General features: G+C 43.5%; 4 protein-coding genes across 8 annotated transcripts in view; all 4 read left to right on the top strand.

The window, feature by feature from the left end:
- Positions 1-25,344, top strand: part of LOC129066617 (protocadherin alpha-C2) — a 156,373-nt gene that overhangs the window by 30,222 nt on the left and 100,807 nt on the right. Inside the window, exon 1 of one of the 5 annotated variants that reach the window (XM_054568324.1) lies at positions 16,163-18,556. The exons of the other annotated variants lie outside the window; for them this stretch is intronic. Coding sequence (XP_054424299.1) covers positions 16,163-18,556 — 2,394 coding nt within the window. Of the gene's footprint in view, positions 1-16,162; positions 18,557-25,344 lie in introns of those variants that run through there. 5 annotated transcript variants of the gene reach the window in all.
- LOC129066744 (protocadherin alpha-10-like) lies at positions 2,120-4,642 on the top strand. The gene has a single exon (XM_054568584.1). The coding sequence runs from the start codon at positions 2,120-2,122 to the stop codon at positions 4,640-4,642; it is 2,523 nt and encodes an 840-aa protein (XP_054424559.1).
- LOC129066743 (protocadherin alpha-10-like) lies at positions 8,299-10,734 on the top strand. Its single transcript, XM_054568583.1, has one exon. It carries the CDS (start codon positions 8,299-8,301, stop codon positions 10,732-10,734), a length of 2,436 nt encoding a protein of 811 aa, XP_054424558.1.
- Positions 22,913-25,336, top strand: LOC129066742 (protocadherin alpha-12-like). Its single transcript, XM_054568582.1, has one exon. The coding sequence runs from the start codon at positions 22,913-22,915 to the stop codon at positions 25,334-25,336; it is 2,424 nt and encodes an 807-aa protein (XP_054424557.1).

Here is a 25,344-nt window from a genome sequence, read left to right as displayed (position 1 = left end):
CCAAATAACCCTCATTTCCATCAATTTTGTTATTCATAAATGTTGAGCTACTTCAGCTCTAAATAAAAACTAAAAGAGTTCAAAATTGTTGACTTCTTAAAAGTATCTCTTTTATAAACCATAACATCATTAAAGTAAAGAAATTAACCTTTGGACAAGACCAAAGGTCCTATTAAGTTTCCTTAAAGAGAAACATTAAGTTGTTTTTTTTTTTTTTTTGTCGCATAGATATATTAATGGAGAATTTAAGTTACTGCATATTTGATTCCAAAAAATATTCTTATGGCAGCTGGTGATGAAAAACTTTATTGACACTGATAAAACTATTAGATAATTAAAAAACTATGTATCTGGGGGTATTTGAAAAGCTAAGTATAACAAAGATGAAAGTAATTGTCTATGAAAGCAGAAATAATACATTTTTAAATTATTTTATTTATAAACATAATTAAAGTTCTTTTTGCCCATGTAAGATGTATATAAAAAAGTGAAACTTCTCCTTAACTGATTTCTCACAGAAGTCTTTTATGTTTTCTTAAAGACAGGAGGCTCTCCTCAGCCTGAGCAGGAGCAGTAGTGAAGGCATTGTAGAGTTACAATATTCTATTGGTAATAATTTCCCCCAAGGAACCAGTTTGGTCTTCAGCATTATGAAAATAAGTGTGGCTAAATTGAGCCCTGAGAATAATTGCCATTTATGAAGCATTCGCTCTTCTTAAGGTACTAGACTTGGCACTTAATATACACAACTGCCATATTATTATACAAACGTTTTAAAAGTGGGAATTGAGACCGAGAGAGGTTAAATTATTTTCCCCAAGTCACACAACTAGTAAGTTGGGGAATAGGGATCAGGATGGAGAGATTTCTGATGTTAAAGCCAGTGTTCTCTTTTAGAACACGTGGATGCCTCACAGGGACTTGATGCTTCAGATTAGTGACTGAATAAGGTTTCTTTAATCTCAAAATAATGACAAAGAGAAATGAATTGTCAGAAATTAATGATACCTAAATTTGTCATCCAACAAAATATGACTATGCTCATTATTATACAGATACTAAGGGTATTTTCAAATTTAGCTAATGAGATGATAATCATGGTTAGGGAAAGAATTACTTCTCTGAGATTCTACATTTACTAGAGATTGGCAATCGCGATGGGCAGCGATTGTTACTACTTTTAAAAGAGACATAATGTTAGGTTTTGACAGTCCATAGAGGTAGAAATATATAAAATAGTGTCGACAAGGTGGACAACCGGGCCCTCAGCCAGAGGCCAGCCAAGCCTTCCTGGACTCTACCTATGTACGTAGGTGGCGCCCACGGTCGTGGTCAGCGTCAAGGAGGGCTTCGCCTTCCAGCCCAAGCTGCACTCCCCCAGGAGCCTCAGCAGCAGCGCCCAGGCCCCTATCAGCCCCCTGAAGTTCTCAGGGCCCAAACCCGGCTCACCGGGAGCGCATGGAGTCCCCTCCACCTCCTCTCCTGCCACAGCAGCTCTCACCACCGCCCTGGAGCGCTGCCCCCGTCTGCACCCGACCCTTCTCAGGGACCAGGAAGTCCAAGAGGGGCTGTGGGCGCCCTGGGCGCGAGGAGGACGGGTGGGGATGGGAACAGCTATTGAGGCCCCTCCCTGCAGGCGGTCAGGGCAGCAGGACCCTGGGGGGCGCTGGGGGGTACAGGGGTGAGTGTGCGAGAGCCTGTTTCTGTGTTGAGAGCGGCTGCGACCCTGAATCAGAAGCATGGAGGGCTGTCTGCAGCTAATGGCTGACAGTGAGGGGCCTCCCACGGCTGAACTGCGCTCTTACAGAATTAAAGTATCAAATCGGGAGCGGTGGCGGGGTGGCGGGCGGTGGGTGGAGGGGAAGATTTGAATGAAAGAGAAGGAATGTAATGGAATTGTACTTACACATTAAGCCACCGGATGTCGCTGTCTTCCACAAAATGGGTTTTTAGAACAAAGGCAGAAACCTGTGTTTCTCAACGACCAGGAAAGAGCTTCATTCTGAGATCTCAGCCATTTCAATAAAATTGAATGTAAGCAATCCAGCAGGAAAATTCAGGGCGTGTGAGTCTCCTACAACGCTGACTCATAGATTTGTAGAACAGGGGAAAGGTGTGTATGATGTTCGTCTACAGACCCAGACGCCTGAGAACTCGGCACTTGCTGCTTTCGCTTCTGCTCCTAGCGTCGTGGGAGACCGGGAGCGGCCAGATCCACTACTCGGTCCCCGAGGAGGCCAAACACGGCACCTTCGTGGGCCGCATCGCGCAGGACCTGGGGCTGGAGCTGGCCGAGCTGGTGCCGCGCCTGTTCCGGGTGGCGTCCAAAGGCCGCGGGGACCTCCTGGAGGTAAATCTGCAGAATGGCATTTTGTTTGTGAATTCGCGGATCGACCGCGAGGAGCTGTGCGGGCGGAGCGCGGAGTGCAGCATCCACCTGGAGGTGGTGGTGGAGCGGCCGCTGCAGGTTTTCCACGTGGAGGTGGAGATCAAAGACATTAATGACAACCCGCCGGTGTTCTCCGTCGCAGAACAAAAGCTCTCAATACCCGAATCCCGGTTGCTTGACTCCAGATTTCCACTAGAAGGCGCATCTGATGCAGATGTTGGAGAAAACGCAATGCTCACGTACAGACTCAGTCCAAATGAGTTTTTCATTCTTGATATTATAAACAAAAAAGACAAAGGCAAATTCCCAGTACTTGTTCTACGAAAACTGCTGGATCGGGAAGAAAATCCTCAGCTTCCATTGTTATTAACTGCAACTGATGGAGGCAAACCGGAACTTACCGGATCTGTTTCTCTGCTGATCTTGATATTGGATGCCAATGATAATGCCCCTATATTTGACCGATCCATTTATGAAGTTAAGATGTATGAAAATGCACCGAACCAAACGTTAGTAATATGGCTAAATGCTTCTGATGCGGATGAAGAAATAAACAAAGAACTGATATATTCATTTAGCTCTTTGGTTACGCCCAGCATAAGAAGGAAATTTCTAATGAATGAAAGGACCGGAGAAATAAGAGTAAATGATGCCATTGACTTTGAGGACAGTAACACTTACGAAATTCATGTAGATGTTACAGATAAAGGAAACCCACCTATGGTTGGTCACTGCACTGTCCTAGTGGAAATCCTGGATGAAAATGACAATTCACCTGAGGTGGTTGTCACTTCACTGTCTCTTCCAGTGCTAGAAGATGCCCAGGTGGGCACTGTCATCGCCTTGATCAGCGTGTCTGACCGTGACTTTGGCGTCAATGGCAAAGTGACCTGCTCCCTAACGTCCCATGTCCCCTTCAAGCTGGTGTCCACCTTCAAGAATTACTACTCGCTGGTGCTGGACAGCGCCCTGGACCGCGAGAGCGTGTCGGACTATAAATTGGTGGTGACAGCGCGGGACGGCGGCTCGCCCTCGCTGTCGGCCACCGCCAGCCTGTCCGTGGAAGTGGCCGACGTGAACGACAACGCGCCGACCTTCGCGCAGCCCGAGTACACGGTGTTCGTGAAGGAGAACAACCCGCCCGGCTGCCACATCTTCACGGTGTGGGCGCGGGACGTGGACGCGCAGGAGAACGCGCGGGTGTCCTACTCGCTGGTGGAGCGGCGGGTGGGCGAGCGCGCGCTGTCGAGCTACGTGTCTGTGCACGCGGAGAGCGGCAAGGTGTACGCGCTGCAGCCTCTGGACCACGAGGAGCTGGAGCTGCTGCAGTTCCAGGTGAGCGCGCGCGACGCGGGCGTGCCGCCTCTGGGCAGCAACGTGACGCTGCAGGTGTTCGTGCTGGACCAGAACGACAACGCGCCCGCGCTGCTGCCTTCGTGGGCGGGCGGCGGCGGCGGCAGGGAGAGCGAGGTTGTGGTGTCGCGGTCTGTGGACGCGGGCCACGTGGTGGCGAAGGTGCGCGCGGTGGACGCGGACTCTGGGTACAACGCGTGGCTGTCTTACGAGCTGCAGCCGGCGGCGGGTGCTGAGCGCAGCCCGTTCCGCGTGGGGCTGTACACGGGCGAGATCAGCACGACGCGCGCCCTGGACGAGGCGGACGCGCCGCGCCAGCGCCTGCTGGTGCTGGTGAAGGACCACGGCGAGCCGGCGCTGGCGGCCACGGCCACCGTGCTGCTGTCGCTGGCGGACGGCGGCCAGGTGCCGAAGTCCTCGTTACGTGCGTCTTCCGGTGCTGCGGTCGCCGAGACGGCGCTGGTGGACGTGAACGTGTACCTGATCGTGGCGATCTGCGCGGTGTCCAGCCTGCTGGTGCTCACGCTGCTGCTGTACACGGCGCTGCGGTGCTCGGCGCCGCCCAGCGAGGGCGCGTGCGGGCCGGGGAAGCGCGTGCTGCTGTGCTCGAGCGCGGTGGGGAGCTGGTCGTACTCGCAGCAGAGGCGGCAGAGGGTGTGCTCTGGGGAGGGGCCGCCCAAGGCGGACCTCATGGCCTTCAGCCCCAGCCTGCCACCCTGTCCGGTGCCAGTGGTGGAGGCGGAAGAACAGTCTGTTGGAGGGGACCACTCTAAAAAGGTGGGTGTTACTATAATTTTAATATTTTGCTTTGTGAAAAATATTTTATTTCACTACTTTCCCCCCTCACCTACATGTCTTGGAATATCTTCATCCTCTATAGATATGTCTATAATATCTTAATATATATCTACTAATATCTATTGTAACACAATTAATTTTAAAAATTCATATTATATTTGTCTATTGTACTCTGTGCATCAACTTTTGCTTGATACTTCTATTTTTAAAAAATATTTATCCTGAATTATTTATGTTTTGATTCAAATAGTTAATCCTGGTTGTAGGTTTTTTCATTCACCATTATCTTTTTAATGTTATAAATATTTTCAGAATTAGTACTTTAATTCACACGTTTACTTACTTTTCAAATCTAAATTTTTAAATGACCCTGTTATAGTAAGAAAACGATCTGATCAATTCTCTTCCTGATAAAAACGTGCTTTTTGCTCCCTAAGTATATGTGTATTGTAACATAACTTACAATGCATAATAGAAATTTAATATTCAATATTTATATTTTATTCTTAATAGTATAGCAAATGTTCGAATCTGTGAAATTAAGTTGTGTTTTGAGCTTTAAGCATATTTTTCATTTTATTTCAATATGGTGGTACCTCTGTTAGTGTGTCTTAGTCACTTATTGTAGCAGCAGCAGAAGTTTCATAGTTATTTATGAATTTTTATCCAGTGCTTTATCTTCTAGTCATTTATTCGAAAGAGGCATTGCTTATGATATTAAGGTATTATTAGCTCTTCCACTTCGAGGAAGGAGTCGTGATTACAATTACTAATGAAGAGCATTTGAAAACCGCTTTTAATTATAGAAGGCTGAAAATGATTCCTTTAGATTAGATTCCTAATCTAAATTAATGCCAGAAGTTTGAAGAAAAAAATAAAATTACTTTTTAGGATGTTTTCTACTGCACTGATGTCATACAGTGCAATTTAGTTTGGAAACTTTTCTTGTCATCTTAACAGGGTTGTGTTGGATAATGTAGATTCAGAAATGCAAGACAATTAAATTTCATGGTGGCCAGCATTACCCTATTAATTATGCCTTCTTGCAACTGATTCTTACCCAATATCTATAATTTAATTAAAAACTTTTTACTAACTTCAGTGTTGCCAAATAGCAATGCAAGTCCTTCATTATCTTGACTCTGGTTTTTAGCAATTCCTTTTTTCTTACTGTATGCAGACTGACTTTTTACTCTATGTGCTTCACAAATAGCTTCGAATAAAACTTGACATCTCTATTCAAATTTAGGAACACCAAAAAAGGCTCGTGTCAAGTTCTTTTTAAGTTGTGTCAAGAATTTAAGCATGGCAGCGCCTCCAGTGTTAACACTTTCCATGGCCAGCCTCTGGCTCTTAGAAATTGTAGATGGCAAGTTACGCAGAGTGTTTCGTCTTGTGTGCAGAATTCCTCCCTCTTGTATCTGCCCTCCCTTTCAGACCTTTGTAATGTCAGTGTGCCCCTCTGCAGAAAAGACTCATCTAAAGATAACTCTTGATGTGAGCTGTAAATGAAACATAAAATTATGTGTTTTCTGATATCATCCTATGTGTTTACTTTGCCTTCTTTGGTCACCTTTCTTTGAAAAATACAAGTATTGACAAAAATATTAGCATAACAAGTTAGGATTTTATCCAGCAGCACAGCAATCCTAAAGCTTATGAAAAAGAAAGTGTAGAAAGGAGAGGAAATGATGAGATAGTTCAGAACAAGATATTGAGAGACAGCAGAGATAAATTTTTCTGATTTTAGTTTGACAGTGTGTTTCTCTGGCTCTGTTAGTAGAGAGAAATATTCTTTAAAGTTTTGTGAATAGACTCTTTTATTCAATGCACAATGATTAAATGTTCAGAATAAAAACAGACATTTTCTCAAATCAAGGATTGCTTTTAACATTCTTGCTGAAAAGAAATTAGTCCATTTCTTTTAAAACTATAGCATCTTGTTTTTATAATCATGTTTAATTTGCTCTTTATTAAATATTAAAATGAGGCTAATCACAGAGCACTCTTAAGCTCTGGTGATACAGTATTTTTGATAGTCTGTTTCCATATGAGCAGCCAACCCTTAGCTTCATGGACATACTATAGTTATTTAGCTATATGAAAGCCTTGGAACTTGGAAGCTTTAAAAGTATCTTTAATATACACTTAATCAATGGAGTAGCGCTCTAAACCAAAAAAAAAAAAAAAAAAAAAAATGGAATGGTTCTGCAGCATGGACTCATTCCCAAGAGACTAAATTATTTCGATGAGCAATGATATTTATTTCTTAGCCATGCTTTTTAAAAAAATTTAGTCTTTTTCAAGTGCTAAAATTTTTCTTGCTCTTCTTTAGGCAAATATGTTGGTCTTCAATTGATGGCTTTCACAATAAAAAAAGAATTAGAAGTAGTTTGAATTATAAATCTTTGGCATAGACTGAATCAGCAGTTTTAAAAGCATATAAAATAAAGAGTGTATTTTTACATATAACCTTAGATTCCCTTGGGTATCCACTTACAGTTCTTTTTAATAGAAAAATTTGGGATCTGCCCAATGGCTGCCATCTTAGTAGAAGGACTTCAGATATTGGATAATTGGTTCCTCTACAGCCTTGAGAATGATTAAAACATTTTTATTTTTAAAAAGACAAAACTGATATACTTTATTGCAATTGAACAGTCATGAAAACCTCAATGAGTTTTTTGTATTTAAGATGAAAACAGTAAAATAATATTGAGCGAATGAGATTTAGAATAGCCTTTATACCATAGTCTCTTTAAGCCAATTCTGGAATAAAATGGATATAAACAGACAAATGTAACAAATATGTAAATATTTAGTGGTGTGGGATTTTTAAATTATTAGAAATAGCAATGAATGTAATTCAAATTTAAGTTGTCCTTCAGGATGGCAACAACAATGTTCACCCAGAGGAAATACAAGAATGGGAAAAAAAAAAGCTTTAAAATGAGACAAAGATAAGTATACTTTGTATTTCCAGAAACCAGTACTTGGTAAATTCATTAGCCTTGGATGAACTGATAAATAGCTTATATATCAGCAATGATTTAAAATACCATTCTGTTAAAGAGGTAACTTAGAGAATTTGCGTCTTGAATTATCTTCTACACTACTGGCCTAAATGTCTAGAATAATTTAACATATTAAAAGGATTAAGCAATAGAAAATTTAGAATGTTAGCAATGGAGTAAACTTAGTAAGAAACCATACCAAAAAATGATCAATTTCTAAAAGTCTGAAAAAACATCACTGGCAACCTACAACATAGTTTTCATCTTCATATACATGATAATATGGTTGTGCGGAAGTACATTTCCTTAGATGTCTATATGCAAGGTAAAACTCGTCTTGGAATTCTAATTTATAAGAGAAGACCACCTTTAGAGAGCTAGTGGCCACACACAAGGAGTACATAAAGAATTAAATGCCACGGAGAAAAAACATGGACCAATATGAAGAAATTACAGAAGCAGCAATATAAGTGAAAGAAATACTCCCATAAACGCAAACGTGCTTCCATTTTGAGCCACAGGATGTCGTTGTTCTCCAAGGAGAGAAGTGTTTTAACAAAGAAAATTAACGATTATACCCAGGACCAGAAAGATTCCCCACCGTTTCGTAGCTTTAAAGACTATATACACCCCCATGTCATTAAGATCACCTTGGATCTCAGGAATAAAGACTCAAGAAAGATCTCAAAAGGACTACATCGTTCTACTCCTGACTGTTAATTTACTAACCAGAATCAAAGCGTGATGTTAGCTTCAGGATCAGGTGACCAGGGAGCACGGTTTCTGCTGCTCTCGCTTCTGGTCCTCGCTCTTCTGGACACCGGGAGCGCCCAGGTCCACTACTCGGTCCCCGAGGAGGCCAAACACGGCACCTTCGTGGGCCGCATCGCGCAGGACCTGGGGCTGGAGCTGGCCGAGCTGGTGCCGCGCCTGTTCCGGGTGGCGTCCAAAGGCCGCGGGGACCTCCTGGAGGTAAATCTGCAGAATGGCATTTTGTTTGTGAATTCGCGGATCGACCGCGAGGAGCTGTGCGGGCGGAGCGCGGAGTGCAGCATCCACCTGGAGGTGGTGGTGGAGCGGCCGCTGCAGGTTTTCCACGTGGAGGTGGAGGTGAAGGACATTAACGACAACCCGCCTGTGTTCCCAGCGACACAAAAAAATCTGTTTATTTCCGAAAGTAGGACTCTTGACTCTCATTTTTCACTAGAGGGCGCGTCTGATGCTGATATCGGGGTCAACGCTCTGCTGACTTACAGACTGAGCTCCAGTGAGTATTTCTCTTTGGAAGTACCGACCAGCGACGACCAGGTAAAACCACTTCAACTGGTACTAAAAAAACCTTTGGACAGGGAAGTAGCTTCGGAGTTTCTCTTGGTGCTTAAAGCAACAGATGGGGGCAAACCTGAGCTGACAGGTACTGTAGAGTTACAGATCACAGTGCTGGATGTAAATGACAATGCGCCAGTGTTTGACAAAGCAGTCTATCGTGTAAAATTACTGGAAAATGCAAGGAATGGTACATTGGTTATTAGACTTAACGCCTCGGATTTGGATGAGGGTTCAAATAGCCATATTCTTTATTCCTTTGCAACTGATGTCACCTCAGATACAGGAGCATCTTTTTGCATAGATTCAGCCAGTGGAGAAATAAAAGTAAATGGCAGAATAGATTTTGAAGAAACTAAATTATGGAAGCTTCAAATAGAAGCAGTTGATAAAGGAAGTCCCCCAATGTTTGGTCACTGCACAGTCTTGATAGAAGTTTTGGACATCAATGATAATACTCCGGAGTTGCTAGTGACTTCACTATCACTTTCTGTCCCTGAGGATGCTCCACTGGGGACCGTCATTGCCCTAATCAGTGTAACCGACCGTGACGCCGGTGACAATGGCAAAGTAACCTGCTCTCTAACACCCCACGTCCCCTTCAAGCTGGTGTCCACCTTCAAGAATTACTACTCGCTGGTGCTGGACAGCGCCCTGGACCGCGAGAGCGTGTCGGACTATAAATTGGTGGTGACAGCGCGGGACGGCGGCTCGCCCTCGCTGTCGGCCACCGCCAGCCTGTCCGTGGAGGTGGCCGACGTGAACGACAACGCGCCGACCTTCGCGCAGCCCGAGTACACGGTGTTCGTGAAGGAGAACAACCCGCCCGGCTGCCACATCTTCACGGTGTGGGCGCGGGACGTGGACGCGCAGGAGAACGCGCGGGTGTCCTACTCGCTGGTGGAGCGGCGGGTGGGCGAGCGCGCGCTGTCGAGCTACGTGTCTGTGCACGCGGAGAGCGGCAAGGTGTACGCGCTGCAGCCTCTGGACCACGAGGAGCTGGAGCTGCTGCAGTTCCAGGTGAGCGCGCGCGACGCGGGCGTGCCGCCTCTGGGCAGCAACGTGACGCTGCAGGTGTTCGTGCTGGACCAGAACGACAACGCGCCCGCGCTGCTGCCTTCGTGGGCGGGCGGCGGCGGCGGCAGGGAGAGCGAGGTGGTGGTGTCGCGGTCTGTGGACGCGGGCCACGTGGTGGCGAAGGTGCGCGCGGTGGACGCGGACTCTGGGTACAACGCGTGGCTGTCTTACGAGCTGCAGCCGGCGGCGGGTGCTGAGCGCAGCCCGTTCCGCGTGGGGCTGTACACGGGCGAGATCAGCACGACGCGCGCCCTGGACGAGGCGGACGCGCCGCGCCAGCGCCTGCTGGTGCTGGTGAAGGACCACGGCGAGCCGGCGCTGGCGGCCACGGCCACCGTGCTGCTGTCGCTGGCGGACGGCGGCCAGGTGCCGAAGTCCTCGTTACGTGCGTCTTCCGGTGCTGCGGTCGCCGAGACGGCGCTGGTGGACGTGAACGTGTACCTGATCGTGGCGATCTGCGCGGTGTCCAGCCTGCTGGTGCTCACGCTGCTGCTGTACACGGCGCTGCGGTGCTCGGCGCCGCCCAGCGAGGGCGCGTGCGGGCCGGGGAAGCGCGTGCTGCTGTGCTCGAGCGCAGTGGGGAGCTGGTCGTACTCGCAGCAGAGGCGGCAGAGGGTGTGCTCTGGAGAGGGGCCGCCCAGGGCAGACCTCATGGCTTTCAGCCCTAGTGTTCCTCCTGGTTCGAGTTCCGGAGATAGTGGAGAACAACAGATTTGCGGTAATGTAAGTACAGTAATTGTGGAAAGTATTTCATGCCTATTAATATCAATCACATAGTAGTTCACCAACATATTACTGTAAAATTTTATTGCTTTATTTATTTCTTTTGGTCTTTTTTTCCCAATGGCTTATTTTAAAGCACATTGGAAGTCCAGCCATTTTTAAAATTACTTTTCACAACTGCCTTTGTGAACACACCAGGAACGGTTGTGGGTAGAAATAATAATAGTAGTAATAGCAGTAATGAAATAGATGGCTAAAGCCTCCTCTAAATGTGCAAGTTTAAATCAGGAAGGAGACAAGAACCACTGATGAGAACTGGAGCATGTGGACAAGGCTTAAATAGTTTACTTCTGAATTCTGCTGCAAGGCCATTCTTCCTATTCATTTTCTTAGTCCAAGCGAGGTCCTTCATTCATTATGTTCATGCATTCAAAGTTATTATAATAATGCATAACTTTATAATTTAGTTAATTTAAGCTCAAACAGTTAAATTCTTCTTGTAATGCATTGTTTACTTCTTACTAATGGGCATGGGCTGGTGGCCTCATTTTATAAACATTTTGTTTCTTTATAATCAATAGCATGTGTCTTTGAGATAGTGGGTAGAGTTCTCCTTGGCTTCAGGGATGATTTTCCTTCTTTTTGTCTTTATCCCTGAATAATTTCAAGTTCATTTTCTTCATAGTCTTCAGTTGCTTTAGATATATATTTTTCTTTATTTCCTAATATAAGCTCGATTTCGCTAATTGCCTGTTGAACCCATTGCTATTCTCCTCCAGATTAATTTATTGATCTCCTCTATTGTATTTGGAAGATTCTTCTGAGCACTAATTATACTTATATTTCTTCCATTTATAGTACCTGCCATGAGGCTGAGCGGAAATATTTTAGGGTAGGAAAATTTATAGTTCTTTGTGCTTTGAGCTGAAGAGCATCTTCCCATGTATGGGGAAGTGTGATACTGCTTCCTGTGTTCATGAAGCCACTTGATCTTCAAAATAACATTGCTTTAAATAACTTAAACATAACAATGGTGGAACTTCCACTGGACACCTCCACTTGGCACGTGCACTTGACAATGGTGTCGTTGATTGCATTTCAGCATTTAACATGGAATACTTTAGATACCTTTCATGCAAACACTTCTTTTTTTGCCACAAAGCTATATTCATGTGAATTTTCTTTAAAAAGATCACAGAGAACTTTTATTTAGAGTCATAAGGGTGTGAATCAAATAATGTGGAAGGTTTTTGGTTGTTCTTTTTGGGCTCCAGTATACAAATTAGAGATCCTTTAATTGGATTGTGTGGAGAAATAAGTTACAGGTGACAGTTTACATGTGGCAGGGGAACCATGTTATAGTAGATAGGATTAACTTAATAGAATTGCTGAGAAGGCATTAGTGGTCATTTTCTGCGTAAAAAGTTAGGATGATTTACATGAAGATGAACATTAGCAGATCTTCAGAAAAGCAAAAGCCATACTCTAGTTATTGTACTGGAATTGCCTTTATGCTCATCTATAGAACAGAGTAAGAGCAAACATTAGCCACTAACTGTAATAAACCATCACGATTCGAACCATTTGTATTTGTTAGACATGGTGTGAATATGAAGGGCTTAAAATACATAATTTCATTTAATTCTTATAACAATGTGTAAATTGCACGTGACTATCCAAATTTTAAAGATGGTATAAGAGCTGGTGAGATACCTGTCTTATGTACTGCCATCAGCTAGTATATGATAGAAATGATATTCAAATGTATATCTTTGAGATTCCAGACCCATTCTTTTATCACTTTAGAGCTTTCTGCAGGAAATCTTTTCTCTGATCAGGTGTAGTTCTGGCTAGGAAAATCAAGCACAGCTGTATACAAATGGATCCTCTCCTGTGTTTTGCTTAGAAGACAAAACCATCATGATTATCTTCATTATTAATTCTGTACAGTGCCATAGGAATTAAGATGCTATGTTGTTAAGTGATTTTTTTTCCTCAGAAGAGTTCATGATTATCATTATCAGTTGTGTTAATCAATGCCATGTTGAGATAAGTATTTACATTATTCAATTGGTAAATAATTAAGAGTTGTCTTATAAGGACTGTGGATTAGTTGCTTGGAAGTCATATGAATAATAAGAATCATTTAATGTATGAGAAAAATCAGAAGACTGTGGTCTGCAATGTTCTTGCAGAATACCAAACCCAAATGACAGACACAAAAATGACATTGTCATTTTAACACTATGAATAAGGATGATATTTTGGATGAATATAAGTGGTACTATGATTATTTCTAGAATCCAGAACATCAACAAAGGATTCAAAAAATGTTTCCAAAATTGCATATTCTTTGAATGTGTGTAGGTCTTTCAGGATTTGGTCTTCTTCAGTCTTCTTGTTGTATCAGAGATTTGTGCCAACTAAAGAAATAATCTGTGCTCTAATAACTGTATATACTTGAATAAGCCATGATAGGGCAGAGTGAACATCACTAAGTATAGCCTATAATTTTGTTAATACAATGTTGAATAGTATCTCTAACTTACTGATTTTTGAAGAACCTCCTCGTTTTCCAAGAGTGATATCAAGGTTTATTTCTTTGTTTTATGTTTTCAATTAGTAATAGTACTAAACCTCTTATGAAATATTAGTGGATGATGAGGACTAGTAGAACATTAAACTATGCACTCTACTACATGACTAGCAGGGCACCCAGTTGGAACTTAAGACTAACTTGATTTAGTAAAGGTCGGGCACAAAGTTCCTCAGTCTTTTCCATTGATTTAATAAAATCAATTTATTCATTATATTGATGTGGCTTCTTGGCATTAGCCTATTGTCAGATCTCAGGCCCATCCCCAAAGATGAGTTCAAAGATCACGTAACATTGGATACTTGAGATACATTTGATGCAAACACTCTTTTTTTTTTTGTCACAAAGCTATTTTCATGTGAATTTTCTTAGAATCTCTTCTAAGAGGTCTAGTTGAAATGGTGAGAGCTGAAATATCACAGTCAAAATGCAAAAGATGAGTCATTAGTTTATACAATATATAAAACTTTTATGATTTGGTGTCTGTCCAATGTCACTTCATATACTCACAAAATACCACCTTACTGGACAGCGATTCTTTTTTATAAAATATTTTTATTTATTTATTTTTAGAGAGAGGGGAAAGGAGAGAGAGGGAGAGAAACATTAGTGGGTGAGAGAAACAGATCAGTTGCCTCTCATACCTCCAACCCCAGACCTGGCGTGCAATCCAGGTGTGTGGTCCACCCTGAAATAGAACTGACAACATTTTGGTTGGCAGGCCAATGCCCAACCCACTAAGCTACACCAGTTGGGGCTGGAAAGTAATTCTTAAATTAACATCTATCTTTAATTCAGACATGTAATATCATTGTTACCCTTCAATAAACTTTCATATGTCCATCTCTCTATCTACTTTTGATGATTCCACATTGCATTTCATATCTCAATCCCTAATCATCATAGTGAAGTGATTGAAGGTTTATTGTTTCCTTTTTCTACAAAATAGATCTGGCAGGCAGGTTTTAAATATCATGGTAAATCTACTGTTATCTTGACGAATGTTATATTTTGATTAGAGGCCCGTATAACTGATTCTTTTACAGATGTATAACACAATTAAATGCCATAAAAGACGGTGAGTCTGCTTTATTAGTTTTTTCAAGAATTTGCATTTACTTTAATAAGAGTTCTAGCAGAATGATAATATCAAGAAAAGAGTAAATTTGAAAAAAGTGGAACAAGATCCAAAATTGGAAATAGATTACATGGTGGGGCAAAAGTAGGTTTACAGTGATAAATACATGAAATATAGAGTTTATTCTTATATTATTAATTAATTATTGCATTATTTTCTTCATACAAACTACTGTAAACCTACTTTTGCCCCACCTATATTTATACACATGTGTATATTCAAGGAAAAGAAAAAATAGTAACATATAAATAAGTGTGCTAGTAATTTTTCATATGTCATTGCAATATTTTTAGATTGGAGATAAACCATCAAAACTACACAACAAAATGCTCAAGCTAGAGTGATATATTCTGAATCACTTTCTCTTCTGCTTCCATTGTGTCCTCTTCCCCCATTAAGTTCCCAGGCTATATGAAAACACAAAGGACATGTAAGCAAATTACAACTTCAGGCAATGAAAATTCAACAGTTTGCATATTCTACTTGTTATTTCACAAAATTGAATTTCCGCAGACACTAAAGTCATTTGTCATTTGGTCAGATGGTTTGATTATATTTTTAGTGCACTATTGGGCACAAAAAGGGGATATTATTAGAAATCATTTCCCATGTTTTGGATAAACCTAAAATTCTTTCAACAAAAAACAGGTCAGCTATTTTCACCAACATATTTTCAGTAGACATACAAAAGCCAATGTATGTGTCTTGGAAATACCAATATGGCATAGATATTTTCATGGTGATTTTTATTTCATTGAATGAAAATGAGATTCATTCCGTAGTTGAAAGATGACTTCTGTCCTACCATTAACACTATCACATAAATTGTCATTTTGGTACCTCATTATACTGTTTGAAAAGTAATTTACATGAGAATATAAAATTTACCTGAAATATAAATTTAACCTACATCAGTAAACTTTTCCCTTGTGAATTCTATGTTTTAAACTATAAAATTTGAAAATATTTTTGTTTTTCTTATTGTTTTTCAATGGATATGAAAGTGTTTACAATAAGATTACAATTACATGTAAATAATAAAGATTCAGAACTAAGGAAAATATGAGTAGAAGGTAAGTGCACAATATGCAGAACTTAAAGGCTAAATAGTTGTTATAAAAACTTCAATTTTGCCTTAGAGTTTCCTAGCAGCCAAAGTAACAAGGGAGACTAGAAGTAAAACAATTCAAATTTTTATATGAGGAACATATCTTTAATAAGTGTTTAACCATAATTTTTCATAAAGTTACTCTTAGAATTGATCTCTCCATATGTAGACAAGTAAAAGAATAATTTTATAACTAAATCAAACATAGGAACAAAAATTTATATTTGATGCTAGTCTGGACTAAAATTCCATTTCCCACATACCTTCAACTTTAGGGACTTAAAACCTGAATATTACATAAATGAGCAGTTTGAAAATAATACTTCTGGGTTTAAATAGCATCAAACGAAATTATTTCTTTCCTCTTTAAATAAAATGCTGTAGTATTGGATGTAGTTAGTGTAACAGTACTCACAGTTTCAGGCACAAGGTGTCGCTCTTTACTTGGTGGATAGTTCATTCAAGGAGTGGTCTGACCATCCAGGAACTCCCCGTACAAAACGACTCCATCATGCCAGTCGCTACTGTTAACGGATCCTTTAAAGCTTCTCAAAAAATCAGCAAGATTTTAAACCCTAAATTGGAGCCGCTGGTACTGGAAGTGTAAAGAATCTTATTCTGCAAGTCAATGTCGTATGCGATGTTTGACTTTCAAAAAAGGGGATTCGGCACTCAGCGACTGCTGCTGTCGCTTCTGTTCTTCGCACTCTGTGAGGCAGGGAGCGCCCAGGTCCACTACTCGGTCCCCGAGGAGGCCAAGCACGGCACCTTCGTGGGCCGCATCGCGCAGGACCTGGGGCTGGAGCTGGCCGAGCTGGTGCCGCGCCTGTTCCGGGTGGCGTCCAAAGGCCGCGGGGACCTCCTGGAGGTAAATCTGCAGAATGGCATTTTGTTTGTGAATTCGCGGATCGACCGCGAGGAGCTGTGCGGGCGGAGCGCGGAGTGCAGCATCCACCTGGAGGTGGTGGTGGAGCGGCCGCTGCAGGTTTTCCACGTGGAGGTGGAGGTGAAGGACATTAACGACAACCCGCCTGTGTTCTCGCTGAGAGAACAAAAGCTGCTGATTTCTGAATCTAAGCAACCTGACTCGCGTTTTCCTCTAGAGGGCGCTTCTGATGCGGATATAGGAGAGAATGCTCTATTGACTTACAGCCTAAGTCAAAATGAGTATTTTTCTTTAGAATTACCAACAATTAGTAAGCAGAAAAATAGACCGTCGCTTGCTTTAAAGAAGTCTCTAGACAGGGAGAAAACTCCGGAAATCAGTTTGCTACTGACGGCTGCAGATGGGGGGAAACCGGAGCTGACTGGCACTGTTCAGCTCTACGTCCATGTCCTGGATATAAACGACAATGATCCAGAATTTGAGCAATCGGAATACAAGGTGAGATTAATGGAAAACGCAGCTAAAGAAACGTTTGTGATAAAGTTGAACGCTACAGATCGAGACGAAGGAATCAATGGAGAGGTAACATACTCCATGTTATCGGTTAAACCCAGTGGAAAAACTTTATTTAAAATAGATGAAAACAGTGGCGAGGTGAGAGTCAATGGTACTTTAGATTATGAAAAAAACAAGCTTTATGAAATTGAAGTACAGGCCACAGATAAGGGAAATCCTCCGATGGCAGGTCACTGTACAGTCTGGGTAGAAATCTTAGATGCCAATGATAACGCCCCTGAAGTCACTGTGACTTCGCTGTCTCTCCCAGTACCAGAGGACACTCAGCCTAGCACCGTCATTGCGTTAATTAGCGTATCCGACCGCGACTCCGGTGCCAATGGACAAGTGATATGTTATTTAACGCCAAAAGTTCCCTTCAAAATCATGTCCACATTCAAGAACTATTATTCGCTAGTGTTGGATGGCACACTGGACCGCGAGAGCGTGGCAAACTATGGGCTGGTGGTGACAGTGAGGGACTTGGGTTCGCCCTCGCTGTCGGCCACCGCCAGCCTGTCCGTGGAGGTGGCCGACGTGAACGACAACGCGCCGACCTTCGCGCAGCCCGAGTACACGGTGTTCGTGAAGGAGAACAACCCGCCCGGCTGCCACATCTTCACGGTGTGGGCGCGGGACGTGGACGCGCAGGAGAACGCGCGGGTGTCCTACTCGCTGGTGGAGCGGCGGGTGGGCGAGCGCGCGCTGTCGAGCTACGTGTCTGTGCACGCGGAGAGCGGCAAGGTGTACGCGCTGCAGCCTCTGGACCACGAGGAGCTGGAGCTGCTGCAGTTCCAGGTGAGCGCGCGCGACGCGGGCGTGCCGCCTCTGGGCAGCAACGTGACGCTGCAGGTGTTCGTGCTGGACCAGAACGACAACGCGCCCGCGCTGCTGCCTTCGTGGGCGGGCGGCGGCGGCGGCAGGGAGAGCGAGGTGGTGGTGTCGCGGTCTGTGGACGCGGGCCACGTGGTGGCGAAGGTGCGCGCGGTGGACGCGGACTCTGGGTACAACGCGTGGCTGTCTTACGAGCTGCAGCCGGCGGCGGGTGCTGAGCGCAGCCCGTTCCGCGTGGGGCTGTACACGGGCGAGATCAGCACGACGCGCGCCCTGGACGAGGCGGACGCGCCGCGCCAGCGCCTGCTGGTGCTGGTGAAGGACCACGGCGAGCCGGCGCTGGCGGCCACGGCCACCGTGCTGCTGTCGCTGGCGGACGGCGGCCAGGTGCCGAAGTCCTCGTTACGTGCGTCTTCCGGTGCTGCGGTCGCCGAGACGGCGCTGGTGGACGTGAACGTGTACCTGATCGTGGCGATCTGCGCGGTGTCCAGCCTGCTGGTGCTCACGCTGCTGCTGTACACGGCGCTGCGGTGCTCGGCGCCGCCCAGCGAGGGCGCGTGCGGGCCGGGGAAGCGCGTGCTGCTGTGCTCGAGCGCAGTGGGGAGCTGGTCGTACTCGCAGCAGAGGCGGCAGAGGGTGTGCTCTGGGGAGGGGCCGCCCAAGGCGGACCTCATGGCCTTCAGCCCCAGTCTTCCCCCGGCTCTGGATACGGAAGATGGAGGGGAAAGGCAGGAGGCAGGATCTAATTATCTTGGGCAGGTGAGTTCTATAGATTCCCTCTGTGTTGAAGTCTGAGTTAAAATTTAAAACGATCCAGTTTATGTCATAGAATATTTTAATGATTATGGTGTCTTTTGAGTATTCTTTTAAGGAACAATGTTAGTGAAATGACATATGATACAATTTTGATCATATGAAGAATATGGTTTTTTAGCCAATATGTCTTTTTCTTCTAATGTTTTGTTAGAAAATGCAAGATAGACTTTTCTGTTATCACTTTATTAGAAATATTTCTATCTCACCAATCGCTCAGGGTCCCTTTATCCCTAATCCTCAGTAATGTAGATAATTAATCTCATTCTCCTTGTTTTTTAACGGACTTTTGCTTTGATATTTTCATATTATTAGGTCACTTGACTCTTCTCACTTCAGGCTTGTATCAAAGATACAACACTTTGTTCGAATTGAAATGATTTACCTCTCTTTTTCTGTCATGTTAAACATTCATCATGCATTTATTGTCCAGATAACTTCTAGTTTTTCCTCTACTGATAAGATCAAACTTGCTTTTATATTATTTGCAGTAAAAAGGCAGTCTTGCCTTCTAATATGCTGCTTTCATGGAAATAATATAATTAAAAGCTCTGTTTATTTTTTATTTTGTTCCATGAAATGGGTAGCGATTTATCTACTACGTACATACTCAGTCAGAACTCCCAAATTTATACTTCCAAAGTAAACTAGGCAAATAAAGTTACTTATATTACTCAATCAAGTCACTCAAATTTGCTAAATGCATATGTATAGGCTTATAAAATCTACAGAACATGCTAGTTGGCATTTTCCCTTTTTTTTAGGTTTATTGAGAAAGGAGTAAGTTAACTACTGTATTTTGCCATGTACAGTGCACTCCTGTGCATAACTCACACCCATATTTTTGGCAGATATTTTCAGGAAAAAGCTTTCATTTTATTTTTTAAATTCAATTATTTATTTATATTTGGAAACAAAATTGATTATCATATTCCAGGGTATTATTTTGCATATGGATATTGTTATTGCTTTCTAGAGTTATACCTTTAATGCATAAGCATAAATAAAAGAATTAAAGACATTTATATAGATACAGAATTAGTACTACCCATGTATAACATGCATCCTTATTTTTCCCTCAAAAACTTGGGTGAAAATGTATACATTATACATAGCAAAATATGGTGATAATGTGAAGCCTATTGGCAATGATTGATTTCATTCATTTTGCCTTTTATAGATTTTATTTATTTATTTTTAGAGAGAAGAAGGGAGGAAGAAAGAGAGAGAGAAATGTTGATGTGTGGTAGATTTGTCGTTGGTAGGTTGTCTCTCCTATGCCCCTATCTGGGGGCCTGGATTGACAACCCAGGCATGTGCCCTGACTGGGAATTGAACCAGCGACCTTTCAGTTTGCAGGCCATCACTCAATCCACCGAGCCACACCAGCCAGGGTATTTCATCTTTTAAAGGTCCTATCTTTCAATGCTTTATTTCTAATGTTTATGAAATTATCTTTCCATTTGGCATAATCGCGTCTGAAGGTTCTAGCAAAGATCATTTACCTCTTGGTCATTTTTCTAATTCAGTGATTCTTAGCTACTTGTAGGGTGATCCACTACTGACCTCTTTGGGAATCCAACAAAAGTCATCTGAGGCCATTCTCCCCTTAAAATTGCACAGCATACCATTTGGCATAATATTGAAGGACCCCATGCTGAGGCTCAATCCTGGACTTGTCATGAACCTTTGTATCTCAGTATTAATTGATTAAAAGCATTCTTTATTTCAAACCAGATTAAAATATAAAATATTTCATACTCAAAAATGGTTAAGCCATCATATCTTTTATGAACTGTAAATATAATAAATGTGCATGTTAGGTAGGGCATACAATATTACCCACCTCCAAATGAAGTTCTTGGAATGGCTCAAGGTCATTAAAGTTTAATAAACAAAGATATTAAAATATGTGAAGTAGTTTAAAATTTTACAAATCATTGTATTAACAGTATATAAGTAATGTACATTTTTGATCATTTCAAACTGAACCAATTTTTACAGTGTTTTTATACTTATTCTACATATTTCAGGATTATATTCTTAGTTGTAAGATTATTATTTCAACCTATTTGTTTTCTAGCTCCATTGTTTAGGTAGTAAGCTACACTTAGGTGTTCCTATCTGTTTAATAACTTAATTATGTCTAACAGTGCGTGAGGACTACATGACACACTACCTGTTTTTTTACTCTGTACTCATTTAATAACTCCATGGTTCCCCCTTCCTCAGCCCCTGGAAACCACCATTCTATTTCCTGTCTCTTTGAATTTGACTAGTCTAGGAACCTCATATAAGTTGAATATTATAAAAAGAACGGATACCATAGAGTATTTTTTGGGACTGGTTTATTTTACTTAGAATAATGTCCTCAGGGATCATCCAGGTAGCATGTATAGAATTTTCTTCCTTTTAAAGGGCAAATAAGATTCTATTGTATATATTCCACATTTTATTTGTCTACTCAGTAGGCTGGGAAAACTACAAGCTAATTTCCTACCATGATAGTGGAGCAGGAATTAGCACATGTGTGGAGTCTGAGAAACCTGAAGCTAGGACTTTAATTCAGAATTATCTGAGTTTTTAGGGTAATACAGGAAACAAACTGATTTTGAATACACCCCTTTTTTCAGTACAGTTCTTTAGTATTTATGGTATGTTGACTATTTTTGAAAATGGAAGATAGAAAATGAAGAAGCCTGAGGTGATATTAGACACTTTAATAGTTTGATAGCATCAAATTCAAAGTTAATCAATGTTTTTGATTAATTAAGAGCCAGTTTTATAGTTGACTTATTATCTTATACCATCCTTGATTATTATTTTCTGGTTCCATAAAGATTTTATATCTCAGTTCCCTTTATTATTATTATACATAGAAGGAGTGGTGACAAATTACTGGTTTAAAGATTTTTGAGTTATATTTTAGTGAGTTTATAGAATCTATATTTACTTGTTCACAATTAGCTGTGGGACATAATCAGTTTTATTTTCCCTTAAAGTTTGCCTTGAATTAATAAATAAAATTATGAAAAGTATTTTGATTTTTTCCTTTCATCATAGTCACCAAATCTTCGTAAAAAGATTTTATTTATTTATTTTTAGAGAGGGAGAGGGGAAGGAGAAGGAGGGGGAGAGAAACACATATTGGTTGCTTCTTGAACATGACCATGGACTGGGGACCAAACCCACAACCCAGTCATGTGCCCTGACCAGGAATTGAATCAGTGACTTCTCACTATGCGGGACCATACCCAGCTAACTGAGCCACACAGGTCAGGGTATAAGTCACCTAAGTTTTTTAAGAGAGGAATATTCTGAATAACAAAGTGCCCTGAAGTGGAAAATTTAGAGAAAAACCAAGGGATTATTATGAATTTCATATTCTCTTGACTTCAGTCAATGAGCTTAGGCTCCAAAACATTTCATGAGATCGCCACTACCTCTTTAGAATATTGTGAAATTTGGAGGAATTGACTAACATTTTACATGAAAACCTTTAGAGTAAAACCTTCCAGAATCTGCACCCAAGCCTCATCTTAACATGTGATGGGAATGAGAGCAATTGTATAAAAAGTCATTACATTGAGCATCAAAGAATAAAAAACAATAACATCTTCCGTATTTATGATGAAGTCTAATATTCACCAGGTTTCTGAATAAAATAATTCATATGAATGAATGAAATATCATTTCTATTCCTTTGCTAAATTGGGGAATTCTTTATTTTCCCTCCAAGTCCTACAGTGAAGTGCTTCTGTACAATAAAAGTCATTACAAGTGTGAATTACAAGCAATATAGTGGCAGAATGATGATATTATTCTTTATTCGCCATGATAGCTAAACAGTGGCTTCTGACATACCTATATCAATTATTATTTTATGATAGACTATGAAGCAGTATATTAAAAAAACTGCAGAATGATAGACGTGTATGTGCGTTGTCACTTACAGCATATATTTAAAAATAGGCATTTACAAATGATTCATGAAAATATCCAAAAGTCAAAACAATTTAAAGTGACTGGGAAAGTGGCTAAACCAAAGAGGAACCTCAGGATTTTTCTTGTACATACACAATCAGTCACATGATGTCGCTGTGCACTCAAAAGGTGAAAGGAAAAATTTGTCTCCGAGCCCAGACTTCAGCCATTCACAGAATAAGATCGACTCCACATCAACCGGAATTATGGGTAAAATTAACTAAAAATACTTACAGTAAAGGGAGACAGCTCATAAAGTTTCCTGACGAGCGTTCTCTTAAAACGTACACTCCTACCTCAGAGAACTCCCTATCTGCAATGATGTTTACGTGGCATGGAGACCCAGGATCCCGGCGTCTGCTGCTCTCCCTTCTGCTCCTCGCGGCCTGGAAGACTGGGAGCGGCCAGGTTCACTACTCGGTCCCCGAGGAGGCCAAACACGGCACCTTCGTGGGCCGCATCGCGCAGGACCTGGGGCTGGAGCTGGCCGAGCTGGTGCCGCGCCTGTTCCGGGTGGCGTCCAAAGGCCGCGGGGACCTCCTGGAGGTAAATCTGCAGAATGGCATTTTGTTTGTGAATTCGCGGATCGACCGCGAGGAGCTGTGCGGGCGGAGCGCGGAGTGCAGCATCCACCTGGAGGTGGTGGTGGAGCGGCCGCTGCAGGTTTTCCACGTGGAGGTGGAGGTGAAGGACATTAACGACAACCCGCCAGTGTTTGCAGGAGAACAAAAGGTACTTATTTCTGAATCTGCACCTTTGGACTCTCGTTTTCCTCTAGAGGGCGCTTCTGATGCGGATATCGGGGTAAACTCTCTTCTGACTTACAGGTTAAGTCTAAATGAGTATTTTACTCTTAAAATAATAACGAAAAACGATAAAAGCATATTGCCTGAACTGGTTCTTCGCAAGTCCTTGGACAGAGAGGAAATGCCAGAACTCAGTTTATTGCTGACCGCCTTGGATGGCGGTAAACCGGAGCTAACGAGCTCTGCTCATATACAAATAACTATCCTGGATGTGAATGATAACGCTCCAGTGTTTGATAAGCCCAGCTATGAAGCAGTGCTGTTTGAAAATGTCCCCAACGACACAAGGGTGATTCAGCTAAATGCTTCCGATCTAGACGAAGGACTGAATGGAGAAATTTCCTATGGAATCAGAATGATTTTGCCAGCGAGTGAAAAATGTATGTTTTCAATAAATCCAGAAACAGGTGAAATCAGAATTTTCGGAATACTGGATTTTGAAGAGAATAATGAATATGAAATTCATGTTAATGCCATTGATAAAGGGATTCCGTCCATGGCAAGTCACTGCACGGTCCTGGTGGAAGTTCTAGATCTGAATGACAATACACCCGAGGTAATGGTTACTTCGATGTCACTAACGGTTCGAGAAGATGCTCAAGTCGGCACCGTCATTGCCTTGATCAGCGTGTCTGACCCTGATTCTGGCACCAACGGTCAGGTGACCTGCTCACTAATACCCCACGTTCCCTTCAAGCTGGTGTCCACCTTCAAGAATTACTACTCGCTGGTGCTGGACAGCGCCCTGGACCGCGAGAGCGTGTCGGACTATGCGGTAGTAGTGACGGCGCGGGACGGGGGCACGCCCTCGCTGTCGGCCACCGCCAGCCTGTCCGTGGAGGTGGCCGACGTGAACGACAACGCGCCGACCTTCGCGCAGCCCGAGTACACGGTGTTCGTGAAGGAGAACAACCCGCCCGGCTGCCACATCTTCACGGTGTGGGCGCGGGACGTGGACGCGCAGGAGAACGCGCGGGTGTCCTACTCGCTGGTGGAGCGGCGGGTGGGCGAGCGCGCGCTGTCGAGCTACGTGTCTGTGCACGCGGAGAGCGGCAAGGTGTACGCGCTGCAGCCTCTGGACCACGAGGAGCTGGAGCTGCTGCAGTTCCAGGTGAGCGCGCGCGACGCGGGCGTGCCGCCTCTGGGCAGCAACGTGACGCTGCAGGTGTTCGTGCTGGACCAGAACGACAACGCGCCCGCGCTGCTGCCTTCGTGGGCGGGCGGCGGCGGCGGCAGGGAGAGCGAGGTGGTGGTGTCGCGGTCTGTGGACGCGGGCCACGTGGTGGCGAAGGTGCGCGCGGTGGACGCGGACTCTGGGTACAACGCGTGGCTGTCTTACGAGCTGCAGCCGGCGGCGGGTGCTGAGCGCAGCCCGTTCCGCGTGGGGCTGTACACGGGCGAGATCAGCACGACGCGCGCCCTGGACGAGGCGGACGCGCCGCGCCAGCGCCTGCTGGTGCTGGTGAAGGACCACGGCGAGCCGGCGCTGGCGGCCACGGCCACCGTGCTGCTGTCGCTGGCGGACGGCGGCCAGGTGCCGAAGTCCTCGTTACGTGCGTCTTCCGGTGCTGCGGTCGCCGAGACGGCGCTGGTGGACGTGAACGTGTACCTGATCGTGGCGATCTGCGCGGTGTCCAGCCTGCTGGTGCTCACGCTGCTGCTGTACACGGCGCTGCGGTGCTCGGCGCCGCCCAGCGAGGGCGCGTGCGGGCCGGGGAAGCGCGTGCTGCTGTGCTCGAGCGCGGTGGGGAGCTGGTCGTACTCGCAGCAGAGGCGGCAGAGGGTGTGCTCTGGGGAGGGGCCGCCCAAGGCGGACCTCATGGCCTTCAGCCCCAGTCTGCCACAGCCAGTAAAGGATTGTTTACATCATTCCAGTGAAGTAAGTTATTTTTATATATATATTCATTTCTTTTTAGAACTTTCTGTTAGGGTATAAATACATTC

This window comes from Pteronotus mesoamericanus, unplaced genomic scaffold (genome assembly GCF_021234165.1).
Source record: "Pteronotus mesoamericanus isolate MK-2021 breed Mesoamerican mustached bat unplaced genomic scaffold, CSHL_Meso_final contig_2, whole genome shotgun sequence".
Lineage (NCBI taxonomy): Eukaryota > Metazoa > Chordata > Mammalia > Chiroptera > Mormoopidae > Pteronotus > Pteronotus mesoamericanus.
The sequence above is the reverse complement of the archived record's forward strand: the minus strand, read 5'-3'. Positions and strand labels throughout refer to the sequence as shown.